The 19888-nt window shown below is 49.7% G+C and overlaps 1 protein-coding gene across 11 annotated transcripts in view; it reads right to left on the minus strand.

The window, feature by feature from the left end:
* The window catches only part of GRAMD1B (GRAM domain containing 1B), a 181688-nt gene that overhangs the window by 43825 nt on the left and 117975 nt on the right, over positions 1-19888 (minus strand). For 10 of the 11 annotated variants that reach the window (XM_041772301.1, XM_041772300.1, XM_041772302.1 and 7 more), the window contains one exon: positions 2838-3048. In XM_041772301.1, coding sequence (XP_041628235.1) covers positions 2838-2951 — 114 coding nt within the window. In that variant the 5' untranslated portion in view covers positions 2952-3048. Of the gene's footprint in view, positions 1-2837; positions 3049-19888 lie in introns of those variants that run through there. The other variant, XR_005990406.1, reaches the window with a different exon arrangement.

Genomic DNA, 19888 nt, shown 5'->3' on the forward strand with positions numbered 1-19888 from the left:
CCCACATCGGGCTCCCGGTGCATGGAGCCTGCTTCTCCTTCTGCCTCTCTCTCTCTCTCTCTCTCTCTGTGACTAACATAAATAAATAAAAATTTAAAAAAAAAATAAAGGGGAAAAAAGGGATGCTTAGGTGGCTCAGCGGTTGAGCACCTGCCTTCCACCCAGGGCACGATCCTGGAGTCCTGGGATCGAGTCCCACATCGGGCTCCCTGCATGGAGCCTGCCTCTCTGTGTCTCTCATGAATGAATAAATAAAAATCTTTAAAAAAATTTTTTCAAAAGGGGGGACAACCCAGAGCTCCTGACCCCAGGCACCTCCCGTTTAGCTCCTTATGAAAGGGGGGGGGGGGGCAAAGACTAGTTTGGAATTCACGCTCAGTTCTTGGTCCCTACCTACAGTATACCTCATTCTGCCTCTCAGGGCTCCAGCCTGGCTCAGTGGCTCCCGGACACGTGCCCCTGCCACCCCGACCCAGAAAGGAGTCCTCCGGCCTCTGACGTGTAATATCTGCAGTTACACGTATGCTGCTACAGGTCGGTGTGGCTTCTGGACAATCTCACACGGGTCTTCTCTCCTTCCTAGACTGGAGGCTGCCTGGGGATGAGGGGGTGGCGGGAACCTGGTCTGTATGCTTGTTTCCCAAAGAAGACCTACCGTTTTAGCAGATTTTTAAAAATTCTCAGGACTGGGTGCTCACCTCCACCCAGCATCTGATTAAAAAGAGGCACCCCGTGGGTGGTGACTGGTGGCCATCAGTAAGTTCTGTGGGACCCACTGGGTGCCCTGCTAGGGTAAGAGGATAGGAAGCTTGCAGCTTCAGCTGAGGGTGGAAAGTGTGCAAAGTCCGTGGGCGAACCAGAGAAATGGCACAACCCGATGCCTGAGCCTGGCAACGTGCGTTCTCTCCGCAGCCAGGGGCGTGAGGGGCCAGGGTGGGCTGCCGACCCCAGGGAGTCCCCCTCCTCGAGCACTCCAGGCAGAGCTCCTCTTCCCCCACCAGCTTTTAGCCTGAGGGTCACAGACTCTAGGATGAGCCCTGGAGTCTCTTGTTCTTCCCTCAGGAAAGACAACAGCTGTTCGCCTTCCTCCTCCCCAAAACACTTCGAGAGGCTCAAGACTATTATTAAGTCATTCCTCTGCTGTTTCTTCCCCGGGCGACATCCCACCTCCTTTCCCCGTGGGGATTATTTCCTGAGCCCTGCCATTCTAAAATACCTATTTATTGCTCACGCTGTACTCCCTTCCAAGTTCTGCTCGGACCTCTGAAATCCTGGGGGGGCCGGGCAGATGCTGGCTCTGCCTTCTGACCTGGTGGCGCTTCTGCGGGGACTGTCAATGTCCACTGACCTCCAGATCTAGCACCGTGTCCTTCTGGGAGAATAGTTCTGCTCTGATGGCCACTCGGGATCCTAAGGACACCACAAGCCCAGCGCTGGGCAGTGAGTGAAAGCGGTAAGGGGTGCTGGGGCTGCACGGCCGTCAGTGGGCAGGCAGACGGAAGGAGGGTGCCAGGTAGGGCTCCCGGGGTCACTCTGCTGTGCTGGGGAGGTCCCCGAGGGGAACCTGAGACCTCCAGTCACCTTGTCCAGGGAATCGGGACTCCGCCACTAAAGCAGGTACAAGGGGGTATCAGGGCCCGAAGCCCAGCTGGTTGGGGCCTCCCTTCCCCGAGGCGGTGAAACTAAGCCCTGGGAGGACTCTGCTTCTAGATGGCTCCATGTAAGGAGGGAACAGGTGCCCAGCCCGAGGCAGTGTTTGGGTAGCAGGCAGAGACAGGGGAGGGGGTGGACGGGTCTGCTCTCCGACTCTGGGTGCAACAGGTGCAACGGGACGGTCCCTCAGTAACTTCAAGCCAGCCTGCCAGGGGGCAGTGGGGCCGGCCCTTCTGGGGAAGGGACCAAGCAAGACAGGGGCCAGAGTGGGTGGGGGCAGAGGGAGGGGTGCAGAGCACTACAGACAATTGGACACCGGAGGGGAGACCAAAGACAGAGAGAAAAGATGGCTTACTTTTGACAGGCGCTTGTGAGACTAAGACCATGCATACAAAGGAGGTATTTGGGAGACGGTGGGGAAGAAGAGGAAGAACAAGAGATCAAAAGACAAATCAGGTGGGAAGCCAGCTCCCCGAGTCTCCCAGGGGCCCCCCTCCCCCTCTCCCCAGGGCCTCTGAGTCCAAGCAGCAAAGAGAAGCTTTTTTGAAGGAGCATCTTAGGCAAAGACATCTCCTGCTTCCCAAAGGACTGAGGAGGGGGCTGAGAAAAATCTCTGGGGACCCATCAGTAGTCCAGACCCAACCCCCCTTGGGGCTTAGGGCATGTCTATCCTTAGGCAAAGGCCCAGGTCCTCAGGCGGCAGCCCCTGACACGACTGGGAGGGATGCAGGGGCCTGGTCGCTGTCCTCCCGGACGAATGAGTACCGAGTGGCATTATTACCAAAGGTGAGGCAGAGTGATAGCCAGCGTGGAGGTTAAAGACCCCACTCTTCTCGAGGACTCTCTTCCCGGCTCTGTAGTGTCCCAAATAATTAACGTTCCTTTCTACCCCAGATTTGAAAAAGGAGGCAGGGCTAACCAGATGACCCCTCCTGGTCCCCCAGCACCCTCTCTCCAACCCCAACCTACAGAGGGCTCCCCAGCTCAAAGAGAGGTCATTGTGGGATCATGGACCGAGTTCTCCCTGGGGAAGGGGGCGCTCTGAGGGCTCAGCTGAGAAGACCAAACTTGACTAGGGTCTCCCCTGCCTGTCCCGCCCCGCCCGGCTGACACCAGGGCCTCTGAGGAAGGCCCCCCCAATGCTGGCTTTCCTGCAGAGCATCCCCCGGCAGGGTCCCACTCACCTTGGAGTTCTTGCCGCCGCTCCGGCCGGACTGCGAGGAACAGCTGCGCTGCACACCCTGCTCCGGCGTGGACGGGGACTTGTCCGAGGAGTGATCTGAGCCCTTCTCCACCATGGTGTCTCCGTCGGGGCTCTGCGGGGTTGGCGAGCGAGACCGTTTCCGGAGGATCGGGGAGCAGGCCGGCGTGCTGCGGTTGGAGTTACTGGCAGTGCTGCAGGGGCAGATGGAGAGAGGGAGTGGGGTGGGGAGGGAGGAGGAGGAAAGACAGGCACTCAGTGACTGAAGGCCAGAGCTGGGTCCCGGGTCCCGGGGAGCCAGCTCAGGGAGCCAGGGTTAGGTTAGGGCCTGGTGAGGAACCAGGGAGATAGGGCCCCATCTAGGAACTCACAGCACCGCAATACTGCTGCTGGCTGGGGGCGGGGGGGTGGGGGTGCCAATGTGAAATGGAGATGGGCAGAAGGGGCAAGTAGGGCCTTTAGACATTTAGATGGTCATCCATCCATCCAACCATCTGTCTGTCCATCCAGCCAAATATTGTCAGAGCCCCTATTATATGCCAAGAACTGTCGAGGGAAAACAGAATTTAAGAGTTCAAAGACCCACCATCTAATAGATTAGATCATCTAATAGCCATGAGCTCCTCTCCTACAAACCCTGCAGATCCAGTTTCGACATCTTGTTTTGCAGAGATGTGCCCATAAAGATGGTTAAGTATAATCTTACCTCTTTTTCTCTCTTTTTTAAAAAAGATTTTTATCTATTTGAGAAAGAGAAAGTACACGAGTAGGGGAGGGGCAGAGGGAGAGGGAGAAGCACATCCCTCACTGCGCAGGAAGCCCAATGTGGGGCTCTAGGGCTCGATCCCAGGATCCTGAGATCACCATCTGAGCTGGAGGCAGCTCAACTGACTGAGCTCCACAGACGTTCCTAATCCTACTTTTCCTACTTTTCAAAGCAGTCACATGCATATTATTTCACTGGGTTCTTAAAACACTCCTCCACTGAGGTAGTAATGACAAGTGCCACAACCCTAATTTTTAAAACGAAGCCCTACACATGGCAAAGAGAAGTTAAAGGGTCCTCTGATTGCAGAGGGATTAAAACAAAACCTGGGTCTTCTGACTGGCAATTCACACAACCCAGAGTATTTCCCTGGAAGCCACACTGCTCCCCTCTTTCCCTGCCCAGGGCGAAGATGAACACAGTAAAGTTCTTGCATTCCAGAGTCCCCTGCACGCAATTTCATTTCCAACAGGTATCCTAGACACCCCATGGTACCAAGCCACTTATGCCAAGGGTTATAAGCTGTGTAAGTATTTCCTGCTGGAAATACTTAATTTAGGAAAGGAAATTTAGCTGTGCTCTTGATGGAACAAGAAAGATGACAAAAGATGGAGTGGGGAGGAAAACTGAACGCAGTTAAGTCCTAACAAGTGTTTGCTTTGCTCTGAGAGGATGGAGGAAGAAAAGACATGGAAAAGAACGAGGTTAAATGGGAAAGAGATGGGAGGAATGGGATGGAAGGCAAGGATGAGATTGAAAAGCCAAGAAACTCAAAGGTCAAGGGGGCGGGGAGGGCGCGGTGAGACGTTGAGGGTCCCTCTTACCCACTCAGTGGTCAGAGAGCAGGGCCAGCCTTCGGGGACAGCCCAGATCTGAGGCTGTGAGGCCCCTTCATCCCAGCCTTCCCTAAGCGAGTGCTGTGCAGGGTGGGGAACACTGTCATTTGCATGAAGATCCAGCTGTGACCTCAGATGTCCCAGGGGACCCATTTGCAATGAAAACCATGTACCTTTCAGCAGGCCCTTCCACTCAGGGATCCTCAGCAGAGAAGGAAGGAAGGCCAGAGCCCAAACCAGCGAGTGTGGGAAGGAGGGCAGCAGTGGCGGAGGTAAGGGCAGTGCTCTAACTTTGGAAGGAAAGTGAAACATAGAAGGCCAGAGAAAAGGAAGACAAATGTGACCAGAAGATACATGGAGACACATAGGGTAAGGTCCAGTGTTTTGCTTCACCCAAAACCAGACTTCAGTTTTAGAACTCACTTTACTAAAAAATACTTGGGATTTGCAAAAAGAAGCTCTTCAAGTTTGCACTCCATCCCCACCGTCTTTATCCTCTGACCACCCCCACCCCCCAACTCTTTCACTACTGCAAACCCTGGAGAGAGGGAATTATGTTCCTTTTCTTGGGTTGGAAAAGCAGAGCCTTAGAATGATGGCAAGAAGATGGTGGGACGCAGCTTAGAATGATGGCAAGAAGAAGGTGGGACGCAGATGATGGGAAGCCTCTAGAAGGTCTGGTGGGGCGGGGGCAGACTCGGGTGCTCACCCTTCTGGGGTAGCTGCCTCTCTCTCGGGCCAATTTCAACCCATGGCCAAGTGCTCCAAGGATTAAACTGTCTTCTTGGATTCCTCTGCTAGAAGAACAGCCAGGTACTCTGCCCCTAATCTTAGTTTACTCAGACATACCAGGGAATGGATGACACCTAGCACGAGACCACAGCTTGGCTCTGGATCTTTCTCTTAAATAAATGTCAAGGGACATCTTGCTACACGGTGAATCCAGGTGCAGGAATGGAAGAGGAGATCCCTTTATCTTCCAAACTCCCAATCCCCCCTGATAACGGGCTGTTGAGGAGTTCAGGCAGGGGTGGGCCAAGACTCTAACCGGAGGAAACTCACTCCAACTACTCAACACCACGAGAGTCTCACACTCAATGATCAAAATGTCCTTGACATTCCCTCACCGACTAGTGGCCCCCTATCAGCTGACCTGACCTAAGGCACCCAAGGGTACCTACATTTCGGCGTTCCATACATCAGTCAAAACATCAGTCAATAAACTTACATGGTCATTTGTCACTTTAGTCTCCGTGCTTTTAAGGCTACGGATCATCTGCGCTGTTCCCCAAGATCTCTCCTCTCCTCCCTGGTGCCACATACCTCCTTCTTCTATTCCTCTCCCGGCCTCAGACACTGGCTTCTCTGTTGCTAACTCCGCCTGAAGTTTGGTCCTTTCCAACGGTAAGCCTTTCATTGTCCAAACTGTCTCCTGCTTCAGAGGACTCCCACTTGGCCTTGCAGCAGAAGACTCCCTCCCCTACCTGCTTCTGCTCTGATGAATCACACTTGCTCGCTTCAGCCCAACAATCTACTGCCAAATGGACATTCCCTCCAAACACACGCCTCACAAGCTCCTTGGGCTGAACACCAAGCTTGCCATCCCCTCGTCCTGAGCCTCCTTCCCCTGCTGCCCCTTCTCCATGGCATTACCACTCCCAGTCTCTCAGGCTGCATCTCACTCCATAAAAAGGGAGGCACTAGATCCCCATCAATTCTATTTGCTGAAAGCTCTCTGACCCATCCTTCCTTCCGCTCCCCCCAGGGCCTCTTGCTGAGACTCTTCCAAAAATAAGTCTTCTAAGTGATCTCTCTAATCTCCATTTCCTCTCCTGTACTCATTCATACCTCTGTCAATCTTTCTAAATACAAGCCTGATACCATCTCTCTGCCCCCCACTAGCATTCACATTAAAGTCCCGAATCCTCAGAATGCAATTCAAAGTTGTCGTTGGAAAATAATTGACACTTACCTGTCTGCCAATACTTTATCTCTCCTTACACCATCTTTGAGAGTTCTTGTGTATTTTCATCCCACGTATCTTCTCCTGATTTTTTTTTAAGATTTTTATTCATTCATTCATGAGAGAGAGAGAGAGAGAGAGGCAGAGACACAGGCAGAGGGAGAAGCAGGCTCCATGCAGGGAGCCCGACATGGGACTTGATCCCGGGTCTCCAGGATCATGCCCTGGGCCGAAGGAGGCGCTAAACCGTCGAGCCACCCGGGCTGCCCTCCTGATTTTCTTAATACACACTCTCCTCCTGCCTCCAGACTTCTATACCTACCACTACTTATATGTGAAGGGCCTTCCCCCTACCAGGCCTCCCACCCCAGATCTACCTACTAGAGTCCTGTTCATCCTTCAAGATCCATCTCAGACCCAACCTTCTCCAAAAAGCTCTTCAAAATCTCCACCACTAAAAGGACTAGAGCGTTTACATGTTCTGCTTGGTAGACACACTCTTGGAGGTGCCCACCTCTGCACCTCCCACACTGCCCAGCGTGATGCCTTGTATCTGAGTATGTGCTCGGTAGATGTCCGCCGAATTGAGTATCATCCTAGAGAAAGTATAACAATCCTCGTGGATTTCAAAGTCCCCAGGACCATGTGAGTTCCCAAATCTGTGCCTGCAACCTGTTAACAAAAACAGCTAAAAATTTATGAATGTTGGGGCACCTGGATGGCTCAGGAGGTTAAGCATCTGCCTTCAGTTCAGGTCATGATCCCGGGGCTCTGGGATAGAGCCCACATGGGGCTCCTTGCTCCGCAGGGAGCCTGCTTCTCCTTCTGGCTCTGCCAGCCACTCCCCCTGCTTGTGTTCTCTTCTCCATCTCTGTCAAACAGATAAATAAAATCTTAAAAAAAAAAAAGTTTATGAATGTTTATGAGTTCCTCACATGGTGTCGAGTATTCATGATGCACTATCTTATTTAATTCCCCAGCCAATCTATGAAGTATTAATGGATATTATTCTTATTTTTCAGGTGATAAAACTGAATTACTGATTCAGTAATTCGCCCAGAGTCACACAGACAGTAAGTGGCAAGACTGGATATGAAATGCAAGTCTATCTGATGACACAGCCTGTTCTTAGAAGCAGCATTTGGTAGGACTTGTTTGCTGGGTGAACAGATAGAAGGATGGATGGGGTGGCTGGGTGGATGGAAAGAAAGAAGGAATCAGCTTCTTGCTGACTCTAGTTTTCAATCCATTCTCTATTTTTGCTGTCAAAACAAACCTTCTAAAAAGTGATTTTGCCATTTTGCCCATCCCCTCCCCTGGTTAAAGCCCTCTGTGGTATCCTATCCCCTTAGAATAAAATTTGATCTCTAACTATGGCATAGAAGTCCTCGATGATCTTACTCCAAGCTACCCCAAGCTCCATCCTTGGCTACTCCTCCCAGTGGACCCCCTGCCATCCAAGACTACTTACAGTTCCCTGTTCCATGTTCTCTCCCTTCCACATTTTTCAGTGTTTCTCATTCTGAAAATACCATTTCCCCCTCCACACACCCTCCCAACATTTATCCTTCAAGACTATTTTAGTATATGTGCTGCCGAAGCAAGCACTTATCCTTCAAGACTAAACCCAACTACCCTCCCACCACTACCCAATCCCCATGCTCTGATCCTTCACCACATAAGAAGAAATTATTGAAACAGTAGTTCTAACTCAGCAAAATCACTACCAGATTTGCTCCATATCTAATATTATTTTAAAAGGTATCCCATTATCCAGGAAGCCCGGGTGGCTCAGTTGGTTAAGTGTCCAGCTCTTGGTTTCAGCTCAGGTCATGACCTCAGGGTCGTGAGATGGAGCCCTGAGTCAGGCTCTGCACTGAGCATGGAGCCTGCTTGGGATTCTCTCTCTCCTTCTCTCTGCCCCTCCTCATGCCCACTCGCACGTGTGCACGCTCTCTCTCAAAAAAACAAAAATAAGTAAAAAGTACCTTGTTACACTATAGACTTTGGATGTCCTGCTGAGCAAAAAACTAATCTCCGTGTATCTCATAACCCTACACTACTACTACTACTACTACTGTGTCTTTCGAGCAAACTCTGAGGTGTGCCATTAATCCGATCCTGCCACTATTATTAACAACAGTGTTACATCAGATTTCAAAATCTTGGGAATTTAAAGCTTAAAGATGACCTTAGGTTTGCTACAGAAAGGGAAGGAAGACTGGTCTTGGAGGAGCTACTGGATGATGACCCCCTTCCAGAATCTAGAATACATCCAGCTTGTCACTTCACATAGAAGAAACCTAAGAAATAGGGATGTTAAGTGCCTAGCCAAAGTGATAAGCCTTCATACCTGGATCTTTTGCTCTGTAAACACTGGGCACCTGGCATCATGCTAGGCATTCAAGTCCATGATGGCGAGCAAGAAAGGATACTGGTCCCTGGGACATTATAATCAGCAAGAGCCAGACACGCATTCTTCTCCTTCTAACATAAGCTACGAGTGGTGAGATGGGGCAGAGTCAAGGAATCTTATTTAGACTTGCGGAATCAAGAAAGGCTTCCTTGAGGATATGGCACTTGAGGCTTGAGCTGGGATCTAAATGTGTCAGAGTTAGCCAGGTGAAGGGCATGGTACTAGGAGGGAAGAGAACGTTCCCAGACAAAACAAAACCAACAAAAAGCCAGTATAAACAAAGGCGTGAAGGCCTAAATCATGGAACATGCAGGGCATTACAAGAAACCAGGTGTTACTGATGCATAATGCGCTTAAGCTGATATATATAAGATTGCTGTACCTGCAACTCTCCCCAATAAGGGGTCGGCTGGGACACCCCCCCCCAGTCACTTTTAACTCACTCACTCAGCAGGAGGGCCCAGAGGTCACTCAATCAGTTTCCCATCTCTCCTATTTTTTAAGACCTCCAACAAAGACCTTTCACTCCTCTCTCACCTTGCTAACCGATAATGCTTCCTTAAGTCTAACCACAATATGTCATACTGCGCTTGAATCCCACTTCCTATGTTTAGGTCTGGGTGAAGTCCTCCTTGAGAAGCGGACATATATGGAAAGAGGACAAAGGCTCTTTGGGTTCTCTGTAGCATTTCCCAACCTCACTTGAGACGAGAGCTCTCATCCTGTGCTCTTTTCCCCATCCTCATGCCCGGCGCGGGGCTGCAGGCACAAGCAAACTTTGTCAGCAAGCCAGCTCCCTGATCAGCCATCCATACGTTTTGCAGAACCCTGAGCAGAGCTGAACAGTTAGCTGGTGTTCCTCATTCAAGTTCACTTGCTTGGCTTCAGCGTAATCATTTCTGCCACAGAGATGACAAGATCCATGCCTGTCACTCTGCACCTGAGCCTCCACCTGCTGGGATTACAGCCACCCCTTTCCTACTTCTCTAGCCAGTTCCACCGCCCTGGCTCATTCCCAATCAGATTCCCACTCGCCCTCCCCACACCTGGACATTTTATGCTCACTTTATCTTCCCCCTAAGCCCAGCCCCACAATGACCTGTCTGATCCAATGTTTGGCTTAAATAGTTGCAGCGCCAGGGTACTAGTAATTTTTTTTGACTGTTTGATCCATTCCAGGGCACCCCAAACTAATAGAGCATTTAATTAGAAATTTAGAAAGCTGGTTTCAAACAAAATATTTTTTTGCTGAGGGCCTGCTTGGGCCATATGTCAGGATTAACTGCCAGTCTGTGGAGTCACGTCAGCAGGCTCAGGTCTGAGTCCCAGCTCTGCTGTTTGCTGTTTGACACTGGCCTCTGGGTCTCATTTGTCTACTTGGACAAATAGAGAGACCAATACCTTTATCATAGAACTGTTACGTCAAATTAAATAACGTCAGTAAAATATTTAGTGCAGTGCCTGATATATGAGAAGTGCTCAATAAATATCACAGAGCTACCATTATTATTAAGAAGGTTTTTGTTCCTCTCCGTAAAATGTGGCATAAATATCCTTGCCCTCTCTCCTCAGAAGATTGTATGGACGGGCTTCAAAGGTGCCCAAGCATTACTTCCCATAGTGGGAATCACACCTACCTGGGGTGCTACCCCATTCAATAAATGACAACTTCCAGGGAATGGTCCAGAGTAGATCTTTGCAGTCTAGAATTTGAGAGGAACCCACCCCCCCTCGCTGCCCCGACCCCGCGAACCAGTCCGAACCTCCTAAGTATCAAGGGGTAAATGACATTATCTACCCCAGACGAAAGAAACCTGCTGACAGCTCTTTGAGTGAATCAGCCGTTCGGAGTCTACTGGGTCAGTGAACTCACTGCAACAGAACATTAGTTGAGTCTGTCATAGAAACCAGCAAGGGAGAAGAATCTACAGCCAATGGGGTATGGGCACAGAGATGTCGTTCTTAAGGTAAGGCCGTGACTCAGCACCTGGGGGGGACAGCGTCACCCTCTCTTGGTGTGAGGGAGCCTGGCAATTATCATTAGCGTCCACGCCCACGACAAGCACCCTCCCTGCCTTTAGTAGCATCTAGTCGAAGCTAACTCTGATCTCTAATGGTCCCAATTCCCAGCAGACTATTCTGTTATCCAACTCTGTGCCTCCCAGCCGCACGCCGATGCTGAGCTTTCGTCGGTAATCCTCCGCAGCTCTTTCTATCAGCACTGCAAATATCCAGGGGAATTAGCCGGCTCCACTTTGAATTTTCCCATAGCACATGCTCAAGTGCCTGAGATAGAAAGCCCAAAAGGTATATTTGCTTAACATTTACATGAAGTTACAGGCTGCCTGCAAATGCCTCTGTTACATCTGTCTATCTAAACTGGTTTAGTTTACTAAACTAATTCGGTTTACTGGGACTCCCTGAAGCTGGCGGTCTTCTAATTCCTCTCTGTACTCCTGCTTGTCACTTAACCACATCTCTGTACCCCTCATAAAACCACAGCAACGGTAGGTGGGAAGGGCAGACCCAACAGGAGCTTTGTAGAGGGGGGATCACAAATCCCAGCAGAGCCCCAAATTCCCCTTGGATCTTTCTCCTTAGGGAGCAAAATACTAAGTCATTTAGAGGAAAAAACAAAAACAAAAACAAAACTTCCCAGATCTGTTTCACTCTTTGTTATAAAGTCCTGGAGCTCCTGATCTTGGTCCACCACCATCCCCTACCCGACCCATGAAGATAAAACCAGTCTCAGGTCCCCAAGGAATGATGTTGAAGGGCTCATCCTGTCCAATCCTCTCACTGATGGATGGGAAGCACAGGTCCAGAGAGATGACACGAAAGTCCATTAGGAGGTTAACAGGCAGCTGGACATCCCAAAGCCAAAGCATAGAGGGCTCAACAGTGCAAGTCTCAGTGGCTTCCCCCACACCCTACTTTTGAGGATATTGGATGAGGAGGAAGTTTGAAAGGAGGAGAAACGTACCACTGTTTCTCCTAAGGGGAGCTCCTGGTGACCGTGCATGGAACCCATCCTTTGCAGACCAATGGCTTGGAATCTAAGCTTGGTGACCATGCTGCCATTGTGTCCAGTTCCTTGCTTAAGGAAGAAAAGCCAATTGTGCCTTTTGTGGCAAAGTGTGATTACCTGGTTGAAGAACAAGGCCAGGCAGCGACTAGGAGATGGATGCTTTTTTGTCATTGCTATTTTCGTTTTGTTTTTAATGGTGGAGAGGTTCTCTTCCCAGTTTAGGCTACGGCAGAGTGTCTGCCTGGCCCCAGCCCGCCATGCTCTGGCCCAGGTGTCATGGCACGCTGCATTTCAGCAAAGGACAGGCAGGGCTCCCGGGACAGGGCCTTTCTTCCCCTAACACAGTTCTCACCGTGGCAGCGGGTAGAGCCTGACACAGAGGGGCCTCCCTCCACTGCTGCAAGAGCCAGATTTGGACAAAGATGAACATGTTGTTCCCTCTCCTCCGTTTGGGTAACTCCCTGAGATCCCCTCGGGAATTCCCAAGCTGGGCCTTTAGGTGAAGCAGACAGGATGCTCAGGGACAGGTTCCTTCTGGAATCTGGAGCCACGAAGGTAGGACTAGTCTGTTGCCGGTGAGACCGCAAAGACACAAATGTCCACTAGCAGGTTTTAAGAGGCAGCTGGACATCCCGAAGCCAAAGCACAGAGGGCTCAACAGTGCAAGTCTCTGTGGCTTCCCCCTCACCCTACTTTTGAGGATATTGTATGAGGAAGTTTGAAAGGAGGAGAAACGTACCACTGTTTCTCCTAAGGGGAGCTCAATTCTCTGCACTCACTAACTCCCCACTGATCATCCACATACTGACTCCTCGGGTCCATCCCGGCCCAGATCTTGCCCTCTCTCTGCACTCATCAGACCTCTGTAGATATTGTATAGATAATTCAGGTCACTCCCTATGGCCAACAAGCTCCACTTACCCATTCCTCCTTCCCCATCTTGTTCAAGTAACTATGGAAAGTTAAAAAAAAAAAATTGCTTACAAGGAAAATGAAAGGTGGCAGAGACCATCCAAATACATTTGCAAAACATTTAATACCTAGATACATTTTCATTAGAAATCTACGTAAGCCTGGAAGGAATTACTTGTCGTGGAGGCAAAGGCCCAGCAGGGACTTTAGTTGTTGATTAATTTATTAATTGACCGGTAAATGTAAGGGCAAGGTCCATGGAAAGTCTTTGGCCACGCAGAGAAAAGCAGACCTTCAATTACCCTTCTCCTGGTGTTCTCGGTCCAGGGAGGCGCTGGGTGGAGAGAGCGCCGGAGACTGGGTAAAAGCTGTTTGCCTTTCCTACTCAAGCCAAAGAGAAGAGATCCCTCATCACAATGGCTGGAGCCTCCATCCATCCTACTCCCCCGCTCCCTGGCTTTCCTGCAGCTTCTGTTCAGCCTAGAGTTTGGAATTCAATCCAGGAACAGGCATGACAAACACTATTTTTCATTTCCATGGAGACCAAGGCCTGCAATAGAACCAGGACTCCATGCCTGAAATGCCAAAACAGCCTGACCCACTTTTCCCCCTTCCTACAAAAACAAAATAAGTTTGTTTGGGTCCTGCCAGTGCTCGAGGAGAAGCCAGAGCTCCCTGTTATCTCTATGGACATTGTGAAGAGGAATGAATTATAATAACCTCTGAGAACGCTGATGATGCTATAGAAACTGTCATACAGGGAACTGCTTTACCCAAAAGGCTCAGGCTGCACCAAATTCATCCCGTGTCCTCGCCCTAACCTTCTAGAAAAAGAGGTTCAGATCCCCCCAAGAGGTGTACTTAATGGCCAGCAGTACTACTCCTAGAATCCAAATTCAGAAAACTGTTTGCTTCAACTTCATCTTACACCACTCTCCCCTTCACTGTCTTCTGGCCTCCTCTGACCCTTCTGCTCTTCGAACAAACCAAGTCCACCCCTATTCCAGGAAATCTGTCCTTGTTGGTCTCTATTGCCTGGAATTCTTTATAAGAGTTTTGAATTCTGGTTCCTTTTTAACCTTTAAAGTTCAAATGTCACCTGCCTAGAGCAGCCTGTCTGCAAGGACCACTCACTTGGTCTAAAGTGGCTCCCCTGTCCCCAGTTATTATCATAGCCTGCCTTTTCCCCTAATGGCATTTAGGAAGAGCTGAAGTTGTCTTTTTTTTTTTTTTTAAATCAAGAATGAACACTGTCGGGAAGGGGGGGTTGGTGAGACAGCTGTCTACTGTGTGGGTCCCCAGGGCCTTTAACACCATCACTGGCACCTGGGACCACAGACTCACTGCATGAATAAAGGAATGAGCTCTTTTTAAAGTCATTCAATGCATTGTTTGGCCATTCTGTTAGACATTTCTTTCTTAGGCCTGCCCCAAATCTGCCTTTCTTGTAACACCAGCCCACTGGTTCTTCTTCTGACTTCTGGATCCATGCAAACTGAAATATGACATCATTCCCAGGTTCTGTGCTGGCCTGGCCACTTTCCCGAAACGTCAGTATACATGTGTCGGAGTTTAAATTCTGAGCTGTTTTGTGCTCTTGAGAAAAATGACTTTATCTTGCTGTGAGTCTGTGTTCCTTGTCTGCCGAATGATCACAACTTACCTTCCTAGGGTGAGGGGCGGAATCTTAAAAAGGATACAAACAAACAAAACTAATTAGACAGTACCTCCCCAAAGTAAAGGTCTTCCTATAATTGTTCCTCGAGTGAACAGAGTGTTAGAGAAGCAGGAAGTGAATTCCCAGTTAAGAAACCGAATCCTGGGGATCCCTGGGTGGCGCAGCGGTTTGGCGCCTGCCTTTGGCCCAGGGCGCGATCCTGGAGACCCAGGATCGAATCCCACGTCAGGCTCCCGGTGCATGGAGCCTGCTTCTCCCTCCGCCTCTGCCTCTCTCTCTCTCTCTGTGACTATCATAAATAAATAAAAATTAAAAAAAAAAAAAAAAAAAGAAACCGAATCCTGTTTCTAAATTCTGTGCTTTCCTCATGGCACAGACAGGGGGTGAGAATTTCAGTTGCTGCTATGCACGCCTTCAGCGAGTTCCTCCTTCCATAGGGCTGGGAAGACAAGCATTTAGGATGGAGCACAAGATGCTGAGATTAATCACCGGAACTTACTCCTGGGGTACCATTTCCTTTCCCTGAGATTATTCACGACAGGACAAACACCTACCCTGGGAGATAGTCGTGCTGGGTTTGCGGGCAAGGCTGGCTGAACTAATCTGCTCTAAGTCTGTCATTTGGAAGGGTCCATGGTGGTCACATAATCCAATCTCTGCCCCCCCTGCCACCCAAATGCAGGAATTCTCTCTGAGAGGCCCTGCCAACAGCCATCCAGCCTCTGCTTCAGATCTCCAATGAGAAAGCACTCACTAGGTGGCCACAAACATGCCTGGACAATTCTGAAGGGATTTTTAGCACCTCTAAAGGGTCCTGAGATCTCCATGATTCCTGGTCACCATGATCTAGCCAGCCAGCTTTCCTTGAGCCCTTGGGCTTCACAGTCTTTGGAAATGAAGCTAACCATGTTGATTTGATGTCAGTGAACAAGCGTTTACTGAACACCTACTGTGCACGTCCAACCTTGAGAAACATATTCACCCCAAGGGCCTCACAGGGCAGTGACTCTGTCATGGTTCTACGTAGATATACAAAGATTAAATAGACAATATTAAGCATGGTTATGGGCACATGGTAGGAACTTAATACTATTAAATTTGACTCACTATCAATCTCAGACAAATCTAAGTCAATCCCACCCAAAGTATTCCAGAAGCCTCAGCACTCAGAAGAACGGGACCTTGTAAAAGCAGAAAGGTGCTAAACTATCCCAAGAAGCCCCTTCCTTGAAAGAGATTTCCAATCCACTGGGAGGCCACAAACCACCGGAACAAGGCAGGGAGGGGTTCAACTGAATAGAACTTCCAGCTTCTTCTAACTTTGCCTGTCAGGGGCCCCTCCCCCATCCTCAGCAAGAGAAATGTTGCTACTAAAACTGAAAGGAACTCAAGCATCATCCATCCATCCATCCCACAAACAGCTGAGGAGACCACACTCCATGCCAGGTAATGTTCTACGCGTTAAGGATTCAGGCTCTCCCTCTATGCAACATACAATCAGGTGGGATACAGACATGTAATGAGCTAACACCCTTACATGTCTGTCTCTCCCACCCAACACCATGTGATAAGAGCAACTTGGATTCAATCAAAACCGCTCCCCTCACTACTTGCCAAAGGAGCCAGCTAGCACTGACTCAGCCCCTTCTGGTGGCAAACCACTCCTCTCTGAGCTTCAGCTTTTATTATGCGAGAAGAATGAGTGTGGATGCCACCTAATCCCCGCAAAGATGTGACAGGATGATGACTAAAAGCATCCCAAGGATACACTGTGAACTACTGTCAGCGACAACTTCTCTGAGACAGAGGGACTCAAATATCTCAATTAGGTGAAGGATGCAGACCTTCAAGACCTGGGCAGTCTGGGGTCCTGGTTAAGTCAGCCTCACCAGCCTTCCCTCTTGGTCAGGCCAAGGTGGGTCGTGCCACATCAGGCACCTGAGGCTGCTGTCACGTTATTCAGAACAAAGTTTTCGGCAATCGAGAAAAGGGTGCATAGGGTACAGACTGAGAGTGAGGCAGCAGCGTTTAGAGCACTCCTCCCTCCTCCCTAGCCTTTTTTTTTTTTTTTCCTCCTCCCTAGCCTTTTTTTTTTTTTTTCCTCCTCCCTAGCCTTATCACCTAAAGCCAAGTGTGGCAAATCCTTTCCAGACCCCTATGGATTCAAGTTCAGTTCGGATTTACTTTTCTGCTGGAGATCAAACAGAAACAGGGTGAAGAACAACCATTACGTTCAAAAAACAGAAATTCTAGAATGATGAAGATGGTAAGAGGTCAGCCAATATGCCTGGCTACAGGCAGATACAGGGAAATCACTTGAGACCTAGGCTTTGCCCTTCTTGAAAATGTACCCAGGGTACAAAAGTCTGGGCTTCCCCTTTGTGATGCTTCTCGTTGCCCTCTGCCACCATCAGGAAGTTCCTAATGACTAAAACAAAAGTCTGTTATGATAACACATTTCATACCACTTTCTCTGTTCAGCTTTCCAGGCCCCGAGATCAGTTCATTAGTAGGAACCATTCCTCAGTTCCTACCTTCCTCCTTTCTTTGGGTGGAATCATTCCAATTCCTCCAATCTATTTTCAGAAGTTAAAAATCATTTCTCCTACAATCTCTCCACAAAATCTCCGTTTAGATTATACCTCAAGTGATGGAAAAGCCATTAACTGATGATGTAGTTTGTTTCACCTTTGGACAACTCTTTATTTTAAGCCCCGATGGTTTCTTGTGGGTTCCTACCAAAGGTCCTATTTCTACTCCTCTGGCAGACACAGAATAATCTAATTCCTCTTTTAAAAAATTTTTTAAATAAAATAAAATTTAGAAAAATATTTATTTCTGAGAGAGAGAGAGAGAGAGAGAGAGAGTGCCTGTGTGAGGGGAGGAGGGGCAGAGGGGAGAGAGAGAGAATCTCAAGCAGACTCCCTGCTGAATGCAGGGTGCCACAAGGTGGGGAGGCTCAATCCTACAACCCTGAGATCATGTAACCAACTGAGCCACCCAGGCACCCCTAATTCTTATACGTGCAGTTTGCACATGGCTTGCATGCTCCTTCCTCATCCTTTTCTCCTCCAGACCTGCCAGTCCCTCCACCATCCCTCACATGGCATGGCTCTGGACCCCACAAGCCACTGGGCTCACTCTTCTCTGAGTGATTTCCACTTCATCCCAATCGCCCTTAAACTCTGGAGCCCGGGAATATAATCCCACAGAGAAGTGAGGGAAGTGCTCTGATGAGCTCAGAATAGAGCAGAACCACCACCCCATGTACTTTGGGAAATCAGAATGCAAACACCTATTTTTGGAATCATCTTCCGAATCAGGAGATTCTAGAATTAGTGACTTCTCTTACGAGCCTCTGGCTACAGCCTATAGGCTAAGGACAGTGCGCGTATGTGTACTGTGCATATGCATATTCCTCTAAGGAGCACCCCACCCCCACTCCTTCCCCTAACCTCGCAAACCCGAGTTTGGGGAGATGATGAAGAACCCATCCAGTTCTCACCCCAACTCAGGCTCGATCACAATTCTGAATGTTTAGTGGACTATCTCTAGGCCAGATGCAAAAGTACAGCCCTTGGAGATTTATCTGGAGCCGTCAAGTCCTCAGCAAAGGTTTCCCTGCCTCTTAGCCCACAAACATTTGTTCCTTGGACCCTTACAGCCTGACTCCCAGATAAGCTGAGGTTTCACCAAACGAGCTGAGAGCAATACTGTGAGGTTCTGAGGTCATTAGGAAAACTGAATTCAGCCCCGTCTTGTCCACAGCCAGGCACCGGAGGGTGCATGTGTGCAAACACGTGTAGAGTGAGGGCTGCCTACTTCCTTCACACCTTTCTAAGGAGGTCTCAGGCGATCATTAGGACTTTCCAATCAGGACTGTCTAATGTAGGGTCAGCGAACCATGACCCAGAGAGGCCAAAGCCAGCCCACCATCCGTTTTTATATGACCCGCAAGCTAAGAATGGTTTTTACATTTTTAAAGGTTTGCGGGTGGGGGGAACGAGAGTATCCTGTGACATACGAAAATTATATGAAATGGAAATACCAAAGAGTCCATAAATAAAGTTTTATTGGGAATTCAGCCACGTGCATTCGATCAGAGATTGTGTCTGTGGCTGCTTCTACTGTGCAAAGCAGAGTGGAGTCATTTCAACAGAGAACAGCAAGGGCCGTGAAGCCAAAAATATTTACTACCTGGCCCTTTACAGAGACAGTTGGCCAACCCTTGGTCTGACAACATATGACCTTGGAAAGGTCTCTTCTGTGAGCCTGCTTCTCTTTCCGTCAAGTTGGGGAAGGGGGTGTCTGTGTCCCATAAACAAAGAACCTGTGCTTGATGACTTCACAAGTTGAGGGAAAGGTTGCAGGCTTGCTCGCACCTGCGGATGAAAAGCAAAGCATGGGACCAGGAAAGCGAGGAGGCTGTTTCCAGTTAAGTACATAAAAGCGCCCTTTCCTTCCTTCATTCTTTCCCAGCGGGGTACTACCTTCCATGGCCCTGACACTGACACTCTTCTGGTGAAGGGCAGCTCCCCAAAACATCCCTCTCTCCTTTCCCTCCTTTCAAGGCCAGCTTTTCCCCCTCTGGTCCTAAACATCTCTATCCTGTGGAGTGCCACTCAAGGCTAGCTGGGGAGAGAGGGCAGGTGGGAAGCAAGGGAGCAAGGGGGTGTCCACAGAAGCACAGTTTGCTAGCAAGTGTCAGAGAACGTAAAGAGGCAAAGCTCCCTCTCCCCAGCCCTGGCTGAGAGCTTGGTTGAGGAGACAGAGAGCTTCCCTCCCCCTTCCCTCCACTTGCCTAAATCAAGCAAATAAGTAACAATGCAAGGAGGTGTGGGGGAGTAAGGACCAGCCACTGGGTATCTATTTTCTGAAAACACATGGCAAATCTCTGAGCCAAATGCCCGATAAGCCAAAGAATAAACAAATCCCTTTATTTCCCTGAGACAGGAGCTATCCACTTCCCTTCCAGTCCTCTCCTTCCGCTAGCCAGATCCATTGGTCCCCTGGCCCTCTCCCTGTGGGAAAAGCCAGCATCTGTCCCTATCTGAGAGGGCGGCCTGCCTTCTGACCCTCCAGCCTGCCTCCTCTTCCCTTGCTAACCACTGCTCAGGTCACCAGGCCCCCACCAGGGGCACCCCGTGAAGCTAAGTTGGTGGGTGGAGAACAGGAGCACATGGCCTGTCCACACCTCCCCCAGAGGCTCCAGCCAGCTCCTCTCCATGACGCACCGCTAATTCAATCCTCTTGCCCTCTTTTCCCCCCAAGTTACAAGCCCCTGAACAAGTCTTGGTGGCCAAGGGGACCCCATCGGCCCCCCCCCACGCTCAGTCCACGGGCCCAGGGCCCACCCCCTCGGTGCTCCAAAGGTCTGCCCAAGCAGGGCTACTGGGAAGGCCGGGAGGAAGGAAGGTGGAGGTGGGGGGGGGGGG

This window comes from Vulpes lagopus, chromosome 10, assembly GCF_018345385.1.
Source record: "Vulpes lagopus strain Blue_001 chromosome 10, ASM1834538v1, whole genome shotgun sequence".
NCBI lineage: Eukaryota > Metazoa > Chordata > Mammalia > Carnivora > Canidae > Vulpes > Vulpes lagopus.